Raw genomic sequence first — 14754 nt, forward strand, 5'->3', positions numbered from 1 at the left:
TAATATTCAAAGATATTTGGAAATCTATCCCTTATAGAAAAAGCTCCTGGGATTTCCTTTTTTGAAGGAAAGCATGCCCAGAGGTAGATGTATATAATTTGCAAGTGATTCTAATCAACCTTCTAATGGAGAATGAGCAAAAGACACCCTGTTCTTAATAATCACAGAGCAAGGTTTTATCTGTGATGTGCTATTTACATACAGAACTTTACACAGCGCTTTGCCCACACAGCACTTCGCTCAGTCCACGCTAACTGTAATTACAATTTTCACTTACTGCAGTTGACATTTATCTGAACCCCTTTTGAGAAACTAATATGTTGTGTGGCTCTTCAGCAATAGTAGGTTCAGAGAAGCTGCTGGAAAGCAAGGACTAAGCAGTTCTGTTTTGACACATAGGTTCTTTTGGGTCCAGTTAACTTAAACATCAATCCATTATTTACATAAGGCATTTATGCTAGCTCTCATAATGTAGACTCAAAATGAGAGTCTGCAGTGTAAAGATTTTATTTTCAGATGACTGCACTTGTTTTCAGGAAATCTAGGTAAACAAATGGGTTAAACTATAATACTTCAGGCTGATTTAAAAAATTTTTCACCCTTAACAAATCGGAAAACACACAAATTAAAATTTACTCCAAACATTCGAAAGTAAAACATTAAATGGGTTTTAAATTTTAGTAATGTGGTCCTTAAGCAGAAGTAGAATATAATGTTTTCTTACATCTGTAAGACTCTGTGGAAAATGTTTCAGAGAATGATTTCAGGGACTTATGCTGCAAATTTATTTGCCAATTTATGTGAAAACCAATTATAAATGATTTTTAAGGTTTCTACATAATCACTTTCCACCATTATCCCTTAAATTCCTGCTTCCCAAATACTATTTAAAATGGCTCCTTTAAAACTGGCTGGGGATGAACCCTCAGGAAGTCTACCTTGTGCTGGTCCCCCAGGGCACCTGATTTTAAATTAAATGTGCTGCAGGCGGCAGTGCAGTCAGGTGCAGAGTGCCTTGGCATGGGAATCTGAAATGAACGTGCAATCTAAAATCCAATAAATACACTGCCACTTCATCCCTTCGTCTTACTATCAAATGAAACCAAGAACCCTCCAAATACATTTGTAGGATCCTTTTAATACTGATGTTCAAGTTTAATGAAATAAACACAAGCTAGGGCTTTCAAACTTTGGATATAAAATTAATCATTTTATAATGCTTCCAGACAGACAGACAAGACACACACACACACACACACACACACACACAACTTTAACAGGAACATAATGATAATGACTTTAAATGAAAGAATATAAGAACAATCGATTTTAAGTATAAAATCCCAAGAAAAATTAAATGCAATGTATTTAAACTCTTAAACTAATTTATCTCAATAAACTCATCTATCAACAAGGATTTATCCGTATGTTCTGAGTCCCTAGCCTCATGCTACTCAGCACCAACGTAGTATGAGGCGCAGCCCCTGTTGTCTGGAAAAAAGGAGACTGAGACACGCGCACTGATTTTGTGGTACAGAAAATCCACAATCTTGGAAGCTGACATGTGACAATAACTGCACACTGTTGACAAAAAAAAATACAGGAAGGGCGAGGTGTGGCTTCTATGGCAATCTGAGACCAAAAGGACAAAGTTTCACCCTCTCTCCCACTCTAGGAGTATAGCCTAGCCTCCCAAATGTCATAAAATCCTAATCTATAAATCATTCACAGCTGTGCTCACAGCTGAGTTATATTTCTAAGTTTTCATCACCAACAGACGTCCCAAGTGCTGTGCCTTTTACTTCATGACTTGCTTCAAATATTTGTTTTGGATCTGCTGGCAGAGAAGATTTCAAACTACAGTTTGAAGAAAACAACTAGCCAAAAAAAAAAAAAAACCACCACCACCACCACCAACAACAACAAAAAACCTCGGTCTTTGATAGACTGGGTACATGCCTGTAATTTCCACCATGGTGTGGGAAGGTAAAACGGGAAACACTCTACAGAGGTTCACTCTGAGTCCTGCTTCTGGAATCCCCCAGTTTCCTGGGTCCGACACCCACATTACCGAGTAACCAGATTATCACTGTTTCTATGTAAGAGTGAAGAACGGCCACCATAACATACTGTCAAAGGAAGAAAACACGCATGACCTAAAATATTGCTACCCAGAAAAAGAAAGGGAAGGGGACCCACGCCTTAAGGAAACACAAATCAAACATCATCCCAAAAGAGAAGGGGGAGCCACAGAATCCCACAATATTAGCTGTACAGACCAGATCACCCAAAGGGGCGAGGCGTGAACGACAGGGTTCCGGTTGGGGGCAGATGACAGAAGTGACACGCAAAATGAAAACAAACCACGAGGGAGTTCTGGAATTATTACAGGACCTGGCTTGCCGAGAATGCTTCCCTCAGATAAACACTTACAGTTTGGCCACTGTATCTTGTTTTAAAATGTTTCCAATGAAACACAACTGTCTTTGGAAGAGTTACCCGGCCACAATTGCTCTCTTAAACCAGACCAGATTCGAAAGACAACAGTAGTAGAATGTAGCAAAATGAAAGAGAGAAAATAACACTTAAAAAAAAAAGCTTACATGTAAATTTATTACTTAGGGGAATTAGCCCATAAAACTACAATTGCTGACAAAAAATTATAAGTAACATTTCTAGGTAAAAGTCTCTTCTTGCTTCTACTGAGCAAATCTTTCTGAAGTACGTATTTTCGTACTGGGTCCACAAGCAAAAACTTCCACTGACGTCAGGTGTAGAATGTTCCACGGGGATCTGCAGTGCAGATAAAAAGCCAAAGGATGAACTAGAGAATCTCTCCCTGAGAAAAGAAATCTTCAAACACGTTTTTTTCCCCTAATTTTCCCACTTGCAGCCTTTCTTTTCCTTTCATGACTACTGCAGAAAAGTCCTAACGATAAATTTGTTACCCTGGCATTATTCCCATGGCAACTGGCTGTGATAGCAGAGTGACAGCTCTACAGCAAGATCAAGCAGTGAAAAGGGAGACAGAGATGACTTCGAATTTTTCTCTTAAACCTCTTAAAAATCTAACCAGACACGGCACTGAGGGAGGGAAAATTCCCTAGAAAAATCACATATTTCAGGCCAGGCACAATGACTCACGCCTGTAATCCCAGCACTTTGGGAGGCCGAGGTGGGCAGATCACTTGAAGTCAGGAGTTCAAGACCAGCCTGGCCAACGTGGTGAAACCCTGTCTCTACTAAAAATACAAAAATTAGACGGGCGTGGTGGCACATGCCTGTAATCCCAGCTACTCAGAGGCTGAGGCAGGAGAATCACTTGAACCTGGGAGGCGGAGGTTGCAGTGAGCCGAGATAGCGCCACTGCACTCTAGCCTGGGCGACAGAGAGAGACTCTGTCTTAAAAAAAAAAAAAAAATCACATTTCAAGTATCATTTTCACAACTCAATTCTCACTAGAATTTTTTGTTGCTCTCCAGGTACCCTCACCTCCTTCCCCAGGTATAACCTCAGCTTGTCCCCAAGAGCATAGCAACACCACTCTAGATAACAAAGAGAAAATCACTCCCTGCAGGGACCCAAATCACCCCAAGCCCAGGGTTGCTGGCTTGCCGGAGTTCGGACTTCGGAGGGCAGTTTGGAGTCCTCACACCACCCTGAAATGAGTGGAGAATCTGGGAAAATAATCTGACTCTGATCCAGGACCAATAGCCTTAAAGTAAGAAGACAAAAAGAGGGATTTGCTTCTCACCTTTACAGATGGTTCATTACATAAGTCAGTTTGAAATTAATCACAAGACCAACAACTCAATATTTTAGTAAAGTCAAAACATTTGCCAACTGCCTTCTCCAGGACAGTTTCCAAACAAAGCAGTTGTTCCTGAGGGCCTTTTACACACATCACTCCCGACGCCTTCATTGTTTTACACAAGCTTTATGACAACCTTCTAGAATAGGTTTCATTATTCTGTTTTTACAGAAAACAAAATAGAGTTTCAGAGAGCATAAGAGGCTTACAGAAAGCAAGCAAAGCACACAGCCTTCATTCTAACCGATTTTCCCCAACTTCATGGGTTTATACTTTTAAAAAAAATTCGTTCTTTAATTACAAGGAATACATGTAAACTGTAGAAAAATTTTTAAATCACCATAAAAGCAATTAGATAATACAGAAAAGAAAGAAGAATATCAATTACTGGCAATGCCACCACCTCAAGAAACCATTTCTATAATTTTGGCGTATGATCTTTTCTCCATATACGCATAAACAATAATCTTACATGTATACTTTAAACATTTTAAAACAATAATGGGGTCGGGCACAGTGGCTCATGCCTGTAATCCCAGCACTTTGGGAGGCCAAGGCAGGTGGATCACCGAGGTCAGGAGTTCGAGACCAGCCTGGCCAATATGGCAAAACCCGGTCTCTACTAAAAAATACAAAAATTAGCTGGGCATGGTGGTGCACACCCGTAATCCCAGCTACTCAGGAGGCTGAGGCAAGAGACTTGCTTAAACCCAGGAGGTGGAGGCTGCAGTGAGCTGAGATTGTGCCACTGCACTCCAGCCTGGGCGACAGAGCAAGATTCTGGTCTCAAAACAAAAACAAAAACAAAAACAAAAAAACCCAAACAATAATGGTATCACACAGTATGTTCTATTTCTATTCAATAAATCAAGCTCTACATCAGTGCTTCACATACAGGGAAGGTCAGGGCTAACCCCACCACCCCTCTGAAGACCTAGCACAACCTCACAGCTTGTCCCTGTTGGCTTAGAAACAAGTACCATTGAAATTCAAACTTGAGAAAGTCTTATTGGTCAAACCGACCCACAGAAAATTCAAGGTCGTATTCATTCCCGACGGTGGTATAAGAGTATCCATTTTCCTACACCTTGAACTCCCCTGGACAATGCCACTTTTTTCATGTCTGCTAATCTTATAACAATTGCTGCTGTCCAAGGTCACCCAGACAGTAAAAGACAGAATCAGGTTTTGGACCCAAGCACTCTGGCTCTGGATTCTGTTATTTTCATAGAGATGAGGTCTCACTATGTTGTGCAGGCTAATCTAGAGCTCCTGGCCTCAGGCGATCCACTAGCCTGGCGTCCCAAACTGCTAGGATTACAGGCATGAGCCACTGCACCTGGCCCCAGACTAGAGTCTTAACACTAGACTCTACTACATAAAACAGCATCTATGTACTCATTTCTAATAAGTACTCATTCTCTCCTAATAAGGTGGAGCTATTTTTTATATGTGAGTTATTTCTTCTATCAATAGAATTTTTCTTTTTCATAGGAATTACAAGGGCTCTTTATAAAGTCAGGCTAGTAACTTTTCTTTTTTTCTCTTTTTCTTTTTCTTTTTCTTTTTTTGAGATAGAGTCTCACTCTGTTGCCCAGGCTGGAGTGCTGTGCTGGAGTGCAGTGGTATGATCTCAGCTCACTGCACCCTCTACCTTCCAGGTTCAAGCCGTTCTCGTGCCTTAGCCTCCCAAGTAGCTGGGATTACAGGCGTGTGCCACCACACCTGGCTAATTTTTGTATTTTTAGTGGAGATGGGATTTCACCATATTGGCCAAGCTGGTTTCGAATTCCTGACCTCAAGTGATCCTCCCGCCTTAGCCTCCCAAAGTGCTGGGATTATAGGCATGAGCCACCACGCCCGACCCCAGGCTAATAACTTTTTATCTGTTGTATATGCTGCAGATATTTTTCAAAGTTTATTGTTTCTCCTTTAACTGTGTTTACAGTTTTTAGTTTATAGGTAGTCAAATTTATCACTTCTCCCCCTTTATGGCTTCTGCCTTTGAGCTCATGCTTGGAAAACTCTTCTCCTTCCCAAGATTATGAAATTATTGAACTACACTTTCTTTTTAAAAAATTTTTTTACATTATAACATTTAACCCATCTAGAATTTATTTTGTAATAAAAACAGAGATGAGATACGAGTTTGAATTTTATTTTCCTGAATGCTTTGGCAATGGGCTTGATATAATTTTCTGGCTAAATCATTCTTTCCTCACTTATTTGAAATGTCAACTTTATCATCCTGTGAAATGTTACTCTTTTTTTCATTTTTGGATTCTCCAGTGTTTTCCATGGAGCTGTCTGTCAACACCCCCATTAATATCAGTCTGTAATATTCATTATGCTTTATGCTTTAACAACAAGCAGGGCTACCTTATGGGTGCTACATGCCCCAATCACAAAGGTGCCACCTGCTACAATAATATAATAGCATTTAAAGAAACAAATGCCAAATTTAAAATCATTCTTCAAAATAACAACCTTACATATTCATAACATGGAAAGACAAGAATATTCTAGTAAATATTGTAGACATCAACACAGAAATCAAGTCTAAGATTTCACAACATGGTATTTAAGATCCTATTTAACTCAGAAGATCTATGTCAGGAACTCATGCTCATCACGTGAATCAATCAGAAGTAAATTCCTGATACACGTGATTAAAGTAACTCAAAATAATACTCGTCAAAAAAAAAAAAATCCAGGCTCCCAATGTGCACCTCACTAACCGTGTTCCTTAACAAGTGCATATAAATAATTATGAACAATGTGAGGCCGAGGCAGGCACATCGCCTGAGGTTAGAAATTCGAGACCAGTCTGGCCAATATAGTGAAACCCTGTCTCTACTAAAAAAATACAAAAATTAGCCAAGCGTGGTGGTGCACACCTGTGGTCCCACCTACTCAGGAAGCTGAGGCAGGAGAATCGCTTGAACCCGGGAGATGGAGGTTGCAGTGAGCCGAGACTGCACCACTGCACTCCAGCCTGGGCGACAGAGTGAGACTCTGTCTCAAAAAATAAATTAATTAATAAATAATTAAGAAGAAGCATGGCTTGTGACACTGCATCTGTCACCAACCGCAGAGGTGTGTGAGGGGCACACTGCCTTTAACCACTCAGACCTCCCCGACAATCTCCACTCCCTCTCCTGCCAGATCAGCTTTAGGTGTACATATACGTAGAATAACAGTGACATCTAATGGTCACAAAACATGTCACATAACATCTATTTAGAATAAAACCACATGCACACTCTAGGCTGGAAGGCCCAATCAGGTACTTTTCAGCTGCACACACCAGGTTCCTATTTTAAGTTCCATGCCTTGGTGGGCCCTGAGTGATTCGGAAGACTATCAAAAACCACACTGCATGTGATACCAACAATGCGTTTCATTATTCCTCATTAGTTCTTACTATGTCCATTTCTCTCCAACCATCGGCTCAAGTGACAATGATAAGAGTAAGTAGACGTGGTACTAACAACCCGTCACTTAAAATGACCCTCAGGAGAATTCTGAGCATACCTTCTGAAAACAGCCATTTGCATTCTGCATATTTGGAGAGCAGACACCTACTGTCCTCAGCCAAGAGATCGGAATGCACATCACTCTCATCCTCCTCCTCTGAACAGTTACCGGGCAGTGTCAGGGGGACCAAGGACAGCATTTACTTTCCAGTGAGTTATCCAAATACCATCAGCCAGGCCTCAGGATAGGCCGGCAGAGTTCCCCCTCCAGCAACACAAGGCCCCCTTCCTCACCGATTCCAGCTGCTTTCAGAGTGCTGTCTTCTTTCAGCAGCAGTCTTTCATCATCTTCCAAACTCAGCACAAGTTCATTTGTCTAAAAAAAAAAAAGAAAATCTGCATTTTATCAGTACTTACATGGGTTTGTTTGGTGAGACTTCTCAAAGACACAGAGTTGTAACTTTGAGCACAGCAATAATCTAAGTAGATTCCACTGCCCTGGCCGTAATGAGGGCAGTGAACAGAGGCACAGTGAGGTCCTGCCGAGCTCACGCACCACATAAAGCAGTGGGGACAGTTCCGTGGCATGGGCGTGAAGTCAGATCAGGATGCAAATCCAGACTCCACCAGCACCCAGCTGTGTGTTCTCAACAAGCTACACAACCTCTCTAGGACTCGATTTCCCCATCGGTAGAAAAGGGGAGGAGAGGCCCCTTCCTCATCACCTGTGGTAAGGGTGACAGGATGGGGCATATAAACCCTCAGCAGTGCCGGCCGCAGGGTGAGCACTCTCTCTTAGCTGTCACTGTTCTTTTGCTGCATCATCATCATCATCTTCTGCCATCCTCACCTGGTCAGTGACAGAGCTGAGCTTCCAGCTCTGGCCAGTCCGACTTCTGAGAGAAGCAAGTATACTTCCTTTTTTCGTTTTGTTTTTCGAGACAGGGTCTCACTCTGTCACCTAGGCTGGAGTGCAGTGGCGTGATTATGGCTCACTACAACCTCAGTCTCCAAGGCTCAAGCAATCCTCCCATCTCCAGCCTCCTGAGTAGCTGGGACTGCATACATGTGCCGCCAAGCCTGGCTAATTTTTTTTATTTTTAGTAGAGACAGGGTCTCACTATATTGCCCAGGCTCGTCTCAAACTCCTGAGGTCAAGTGATCCTCTGACCTTGGCCTCCCAAAATACTGGTATTACAGGCATGAGCCACCACACCTGGCCACAAGTATACTTCAAACGGCCAGAAGTCCACATATCTAAAAACCTTGCCCAAGCTAAAAAACATCTGGTTCCATGTCACATTAATTGGAATATTTCTCTATGTGATTTGGGGTGGGGGTAAATGAGAGTGCTCTCCAGTGACATTTACAAATCCAGTGAGACTCATAAATACAAGTGAAAATTTAAACTTGCTATTGACTGGGTGCGGTGGCTCATGCCTGTAATCCCAGCACTTTGGCAGGCCGAGGCAGGCAGATCACAAGGTCAGGAGATCGAGACCATCCTGGCTAACATGGTAAAACCCCGTCTCTATTAAAAATACAAAAAAATTAGCCGGGCACGGTGGCAGGTGCCTGTAGTCCCAGCTACTCAGGAGGCCGAGGCAGGAGAATGGCATGAACCTGGGAGGCGGAGCTTGCAGTGAGCTGATATTGCACCACTGCACTCTAGCCTGGGCGACAGAGCAAGACTCCATTCAAAAAAAAAAAAAAAAAGTTGCTATCTGCCCCTAAATAGCACAAAGAGATAACCACTAGTGGCACACAGCACCACTTGTCAACCAGAACACACCTGTTTAGCAACATATTCTATTTGTAGAATACAGCTGAGACAGAGAGTCAACAGAAAGGCCTCTCAGCAGCCAAATCAGAAGCCCAAGCCGCGCAGGGTTTATGGACCTCATTCACTGCAGAGCACAGGGGCTTAAAACTCCAGAGCATACAGATTAAAAGAAAAAATACTTTACTCAAAAAATCATTTTAGAATAGGTAATACAGTCTGTAATCCCAGCACTTTGGGAGGCCAAGGCAAGAGGACTGTTTGAGCCCAGGAGTTTGAGACCAGCCTGAGCAAGATAGCAAGACCCGATCTCTACAAAAAAAAAAAAGTTTTATTTAATTAGCTGGGTGTGGTGGCACACATCTATACTACCAGATACTCAGGAGGCTGAAGCAGGAGGATATCTTGATCCTGGGAGGTAGAGGTTGCAGTGAGCTGTGTTCATGCCACTGCACTCCAGCCTGAGCAACAGAGTGAGATTGTGTCTCAAAAAAAAAAAAACAAAAAACAATAAGTAATATCTACTCATTATACAAAGTTCTCCAAGCATATATGAATAGAAAGTGAAAAGTCAGTCTCCTTCCAATCCCCATCCACCAGCTATCTAGTTCTCCAGAGAGGACTGGGACCACTGAGAGGACCTGTTTCCCACAGCCTCCCAACACAGTATGTTAGCAAAGCCTTCTGATCCTTGCCAATCTGAAAGGTGTGGATTAAGTATAGTCTTAATTTGTATTTTACTATGCTTAAAGTTCTGAATATTTTCTATTTTTTAATGGAATTGTAGGCTAATTTTTCCAATAGAGTTGTAGAGTCTAGAGCATCTTCACATGCTAAGGAAATTCGGCCTTTTCTGTAAGTTAGAAAAATTTCCCCCACTTTTCATTTGTTCCTTGCTTTTTCTCAGTGTTTTTTTGTTTTTTTTTTTTTTACATAGAAGGTGTTAAATGAATTTTCGTGGAATAAATAAGTTAGTGAATGAAGTAAAATGTATCAATCTCATATCGTTTCTCAGTTTTCTGTCATATTTAGAAAGCCCTTCTTCACTCCAAGATTTTTTAAATTCCCTGTTCTCTTCAAATATTTTTAAGAATTTCATTTTTTGAATTTTTCATCGTGGAGAACTTCAAATATACGATAGATACAGAATAGTGTAATAAACCCCCTGCCCTGTACCCAGGACCCAACTTGAACAAATTATCAAGTCATGTTCCATCTGTTTCATCTCTATCCTCATCTATGGGTTTAATTTTTTAATCCAAGGGGTATTTATTTTGGCATAAAGAAAAATACATGGATTCAACTTAGCTGTTTTTTAGATGTTTACACAGTTATTCAAATACTATTTATTGAGTCCTCCATCTTTTCTTTACAAACTTGAAATGCCATATTTACTATACATTCAATTTCCATATTTGGAAATATTGGGGTCTATTTTGGAACTTTTAATTCTGTGCCCTTAAACTACCAGTTCATGTGACAGTGCCATACTGTTCTAATTATTATCGTTTTATAACATGTCTTATATGTTAGAGCTAATTACTCTCATTTCTCTTTTTCAAAATTCTCCTGATTATTATTATTTTTTACATACTGATTTTAAAATCAGCTTATTTAGTTTACATATAAACACAAGTATTGTATTTTATTGGGGCAGCATTAAATATGTAAATTAAGAGAGAACTGATTTTACGCTGTTGTATCTTCCTATTCAAAATATCCTAAGCATTTCTATTTAAGTCTTATTTTGGAACTCTCATAGCAGGTTTTGTTTTGTTGTTAAGTTGAAGTACAGTTTCACACAATAAAACGCACAGATCTTGAGAGGAGTTCACTTTAATGGGTCTGAAAAATTAATCGCAGAGTTTAGATTCGTATTTTCAAGTGTGTGTGTGATGAGGGGTGAGGAAGGACAGCAGCATTTTAAGTTTTCTGTTTAAAGACCTTGCACATTTCTTATAAAGTTTGTTCCAGGATATGACTTCCACACATAAAATGGAAATTAAAGTTTTTATTTCAATCTTTTTAATAGAAAGTATTCCGACTTTATAAACACACCACTGATTACCATCCATAATACACACACACATACACACACACACACACACACACAGAGGAGGCTCGGGTGGGAAGGTATCCAGTCAGTCTTTTTATTGTGGGAATGGGAAGAAATTTCTGAGGATACGTAGTAACTGCAATTAGGAAAGTCTCTAAGCCCAGAAAATTAGGGAAATGGGGAAAATGCCTTTTATGAATGAGTTCATTAAGACAAAGGAATTATTTAGAAGTCTCTCCTTTCAGCTGACGAAGGAGATTAAAATTACAGCTGAGCTGGAACACTAACAGGCCAAGCCAGCAATGCCACAGGCCCCGCAGATGGGAAATAGAAAATGAAAGGAGAACAATAACTTGGAAATGAGAAAAATGACTGTGAACTGGATAAGGCACAAATGAGGACATGTGGATGAAGTTTCTCTGAAGTTTCAAAACCGTATCTGTGAAAATATATTGAACTCTTCCCTTAGAAAAGTTGAAGCAGAAACTTGCAGAACCATCCCCAGGGCATCTTAACTAGCATTGTTATGATTTGGATGAAAGTTTATAAAGCCAGATTCCAGAAGCACTCTGAGTGACTTAATTGTTTTGGGAGTCCTCCCTTAAACAAATACATTGTTCAGCTGGAAAAACAAGCCCTAATTTTATAACGAGAACCTGCCAGTGTGAAACATATGTCTTAAATATAAGTAACAATTCTAAGATTGTTTTGTCTTCCGATGACAGGATAATTTCCAGATTTTTTAAATGTTATAACACTGATAATTTGAACATGATGAACTATGTCTCCACTAAGATAAAGGAATAATTTACTACTTACTCCTTTTTGGAAACATGAGCATATGAAAAGCCAAATGATGTAGAACATGCAGCGATGAATGGAGAATGGGGACTCACTTTGCTTTACAACCTTTTTGAAGAGCGTATTGTTTTATTTTAACTTTATTTTATATTTGTATTTGTATTTTAGATGTATATAATACATAAAAATACAGAACATTACCTATTCTCTACATTTTAGGAATGAGGTTGAAAACATTCCTGTCCCAGAGGAGAGAAATTGGAGGAAGTCCAAATATGGTGGCCACACATTCTAGTGCCAATCAAAAGGGCAGATTCCATACCACAGCCCCAGACACGTGTGAGCATGACATTTTGAGGCATTTCACAATGGATATTGTAAAACTGGCATATACGATCCTTGGTATAAAAAATAAAGTTACTAGAAGGAACCAAGCCTACTAAACCCTTGACTTTTGCTCAGTGAAACTGATTTTGGACTTCTGACCTCCAGAATTGTAGGAGAATAAATGTGTGTTGTTTTAAGCCACAAAAAAATTTTTTAAATAACATAAATTTTAAAACACAGTTACTAATCAATGGTCAACAGACATACCCTCATGCCATTTTCTTGTGATCTGTGATACACATTTATCTGAAAGGTGATTGAGTGTATGGAGTACATCTACGACTACAGAAGACAATGAAATAAAATGAATTAATAAATACTTCATTCAAAAATTGTTATGGAAAAACTCCTATGAGCCAGGCATTGTGCTAGGTATTGGGATATGACAAATAATATCTTGTTCTTGAGTAGTTTATATAATACAGGAAGATTACTGCTTTAATGAGGACTCTATAGAAGGCCAGAGATTAAAGAAAAAAAGATCACTCTGTTCTGTCTGTATGATAAACAAATCTTTGATTGTGGCTTCATAAAAACGTTACTCTAAAAAAGTAAAAAAACAGAAATATAAACACACAACAAACCCATAAATAAACAGCTCTCTTTGGGAAAGGTAAGACAACTTCAGGATTGCAGGCCGTGGTCTTGGTGGAGCTAAAAGGTGTGTTCCCAGAGCCACAGTTCTGTGCCTTCTCTTATACACAGCAAGAATCAAATTAGAACAAGTGAATTATTTGTGTCTGCATCTGGCCCTTTTGTTCTGGTACAGAATTAAGAAAATCAAAGACACTGGATTGCCAGATAATAAGCAGTTTCTTTTATCTGTAAATTGAATTTACTTTTCCAAGTTTTGTGCTTATTTTATGTTAAACATGTGCTTGATAAACAAAATATGGTATACTTTTTTTAATTAACACTTTTTTAAAAAGGATCTACCACTAACAGGGAAATAGCTTATTTTTCTTCAATGAAAAAGCTAAGGCAGTAAAAAGGGTACCTACAAAATAAAAAGCGCTATTATAATGGGAAATATTTTAGATGTACATGTATTCATTCACTTATTCACAAATTCAACCAACATTGATTACTTGCTATGTGCCAGATACTGTACCTGTGGAACATACCTTTGATTTATGTGCTTGATGAATAATCTTTAGTGTATCTGAAAGAAAAAAGCAAGTTATCTTTTTACACAGTTTATTCTAAACTTCTTTTCAAATTATTAAAATGGGTGGAGGGTGGCTACGAAATTGAGAAATGTAAGTCCTTGTTTTATAACCAGACTCATTTAGAAATATACTATACAGTAAAAGAAAAATTACTTCTGTAGATCATTAAAACTGAAGTAAAAGATCTTTATCTTTTAAAGCCTTGGTCTTTGACACACAGCAGTGTGTGTCAGAACTTTTTGTCAACTCAGCACATTTTTTCTTAGAATGGAAGACAAGCAAACCAGATTACTGTACCTTGTTTTTTTGGAGTCACTACAGAACAGGATTAGCAAATAATGTAAAAAAAAAAGTCTTAAAATAGACATTAGCAAATGCAGTTCAAAAAAATCTATTCAGATGAGATATAATGACAAGAGAGCAAATGATGATACAGGTGTTGCCACTCTCAGAATTCAAACACTGTATCTAGGACCACCGGGAATCTGAGCAAGGCTGCTAATGCCCCAGGAATATCACTATCTGTCTCTTGGTTTGCAAATACTGCACAGGCTCACACCATTTAATCTGCTCTATTCAAACCCAACTTCACTCCTTAATTTGTTTATCTTGAAGTCAGGCTACACTGTGCACTTCCAGTAAGTAATTTCTCCACACTTGGGTAAAATTCGAACTCAGCAACAATCAGCCCTTAATTACATAATCTACGCAGCCATTCAACAGGTTGAAATTCAGAAAGTTTCCGATTCTTCACTCGTTTTTATTTAAACATTTAATGAATGCATTATGATTACAGTGTATTATTGAATAAACTCCCAAACTTAAACTAAAACTCATTCCTATCAATCACGTTGTAACAAGGAATTCCAACAGTGACAGGAAATGAAAGGATCTGTTTTTAAAACAGACCTTATTTAACTATGTTCTCATAATACACAATAAGGTGGCTATCTAGATAAGAACTAGCACTCTGAATTTGCCCATTATTTTAAATAGTCAACTTTCAGTTATCTATTGCAATTTTTTTTTTTTTTGAGATGGAGTCTTGCTCTGTCACCTTGGCTGCAGTACAGTGGCATGATCTCAGCTCACTACAAGCTCCACCTCCCAAGTTCAAGCAATTCTCCTGCCTCAGCCTCCCGAGCAGCTGGGATTACAGGCGCCCACCACCACACCTGGCTAATTTTTGTATTTTTAGTAAAGACAGGGTTTCACCATGTTGGCTAGGTCTCGAACTCCTGACCTCAGGTGATCTGCCCTCCTCAGCTTCCAAA

The 14754-nt window shown here is 39.4% G+C and overlaps 1 protein-coding gene across 12 annotated transcripts in view; it reads right to left on the reverse strand.

Moving 5' to 3' along the window:
* The window catches only part of C13H2orf76 (chromosome 13 C2orf76 homolog), an 85226-nt gene that overhangs the window by 22921 nt on the left and 47551 nt on the right, over positions 1-14754 (reverse strand). For 11 of the 12 annotated variants that reach the window (XR_004670085.3, XR_004670084.3, XR_004670083.3 and 8 more), the window contains 2 exons: positions 13436-13473; positions 7582-7663 (listed from right to left, as the gene is read on the reverse strand). Coding sequence is in view for 5 of the 12 variants with exons in the window: in XM_003819138.5 (XP_003819186.2) it covers positions 7582-7663; positions 13436-13473 (120 nt within the window). In the remaining 7 variants the exon portion in view is untranslated. Of the gene's footprint in view, positions 1-2579; positions 2794-7581; positions 7664-13435; positions 13474-14754 lie in introns of those variants that run through there. The other variant, XM_034953938.3, reaches the window with a different exon arrangement.

This window comes from Pan paniscus, chromosome 13, assembly GCF_029289425.2.
Source record: "Pan paniscus chromosome 13, NHGRI_mPanPan1-v2.0_pri, whole genome shotgun sequence".
NCBI classification, from domain to species: domain Eukaryota; kingdom Metazoa; phylum Chordata; class Mammalia; order Primates; family Hominidae; genus Pan; species Pan paniscus.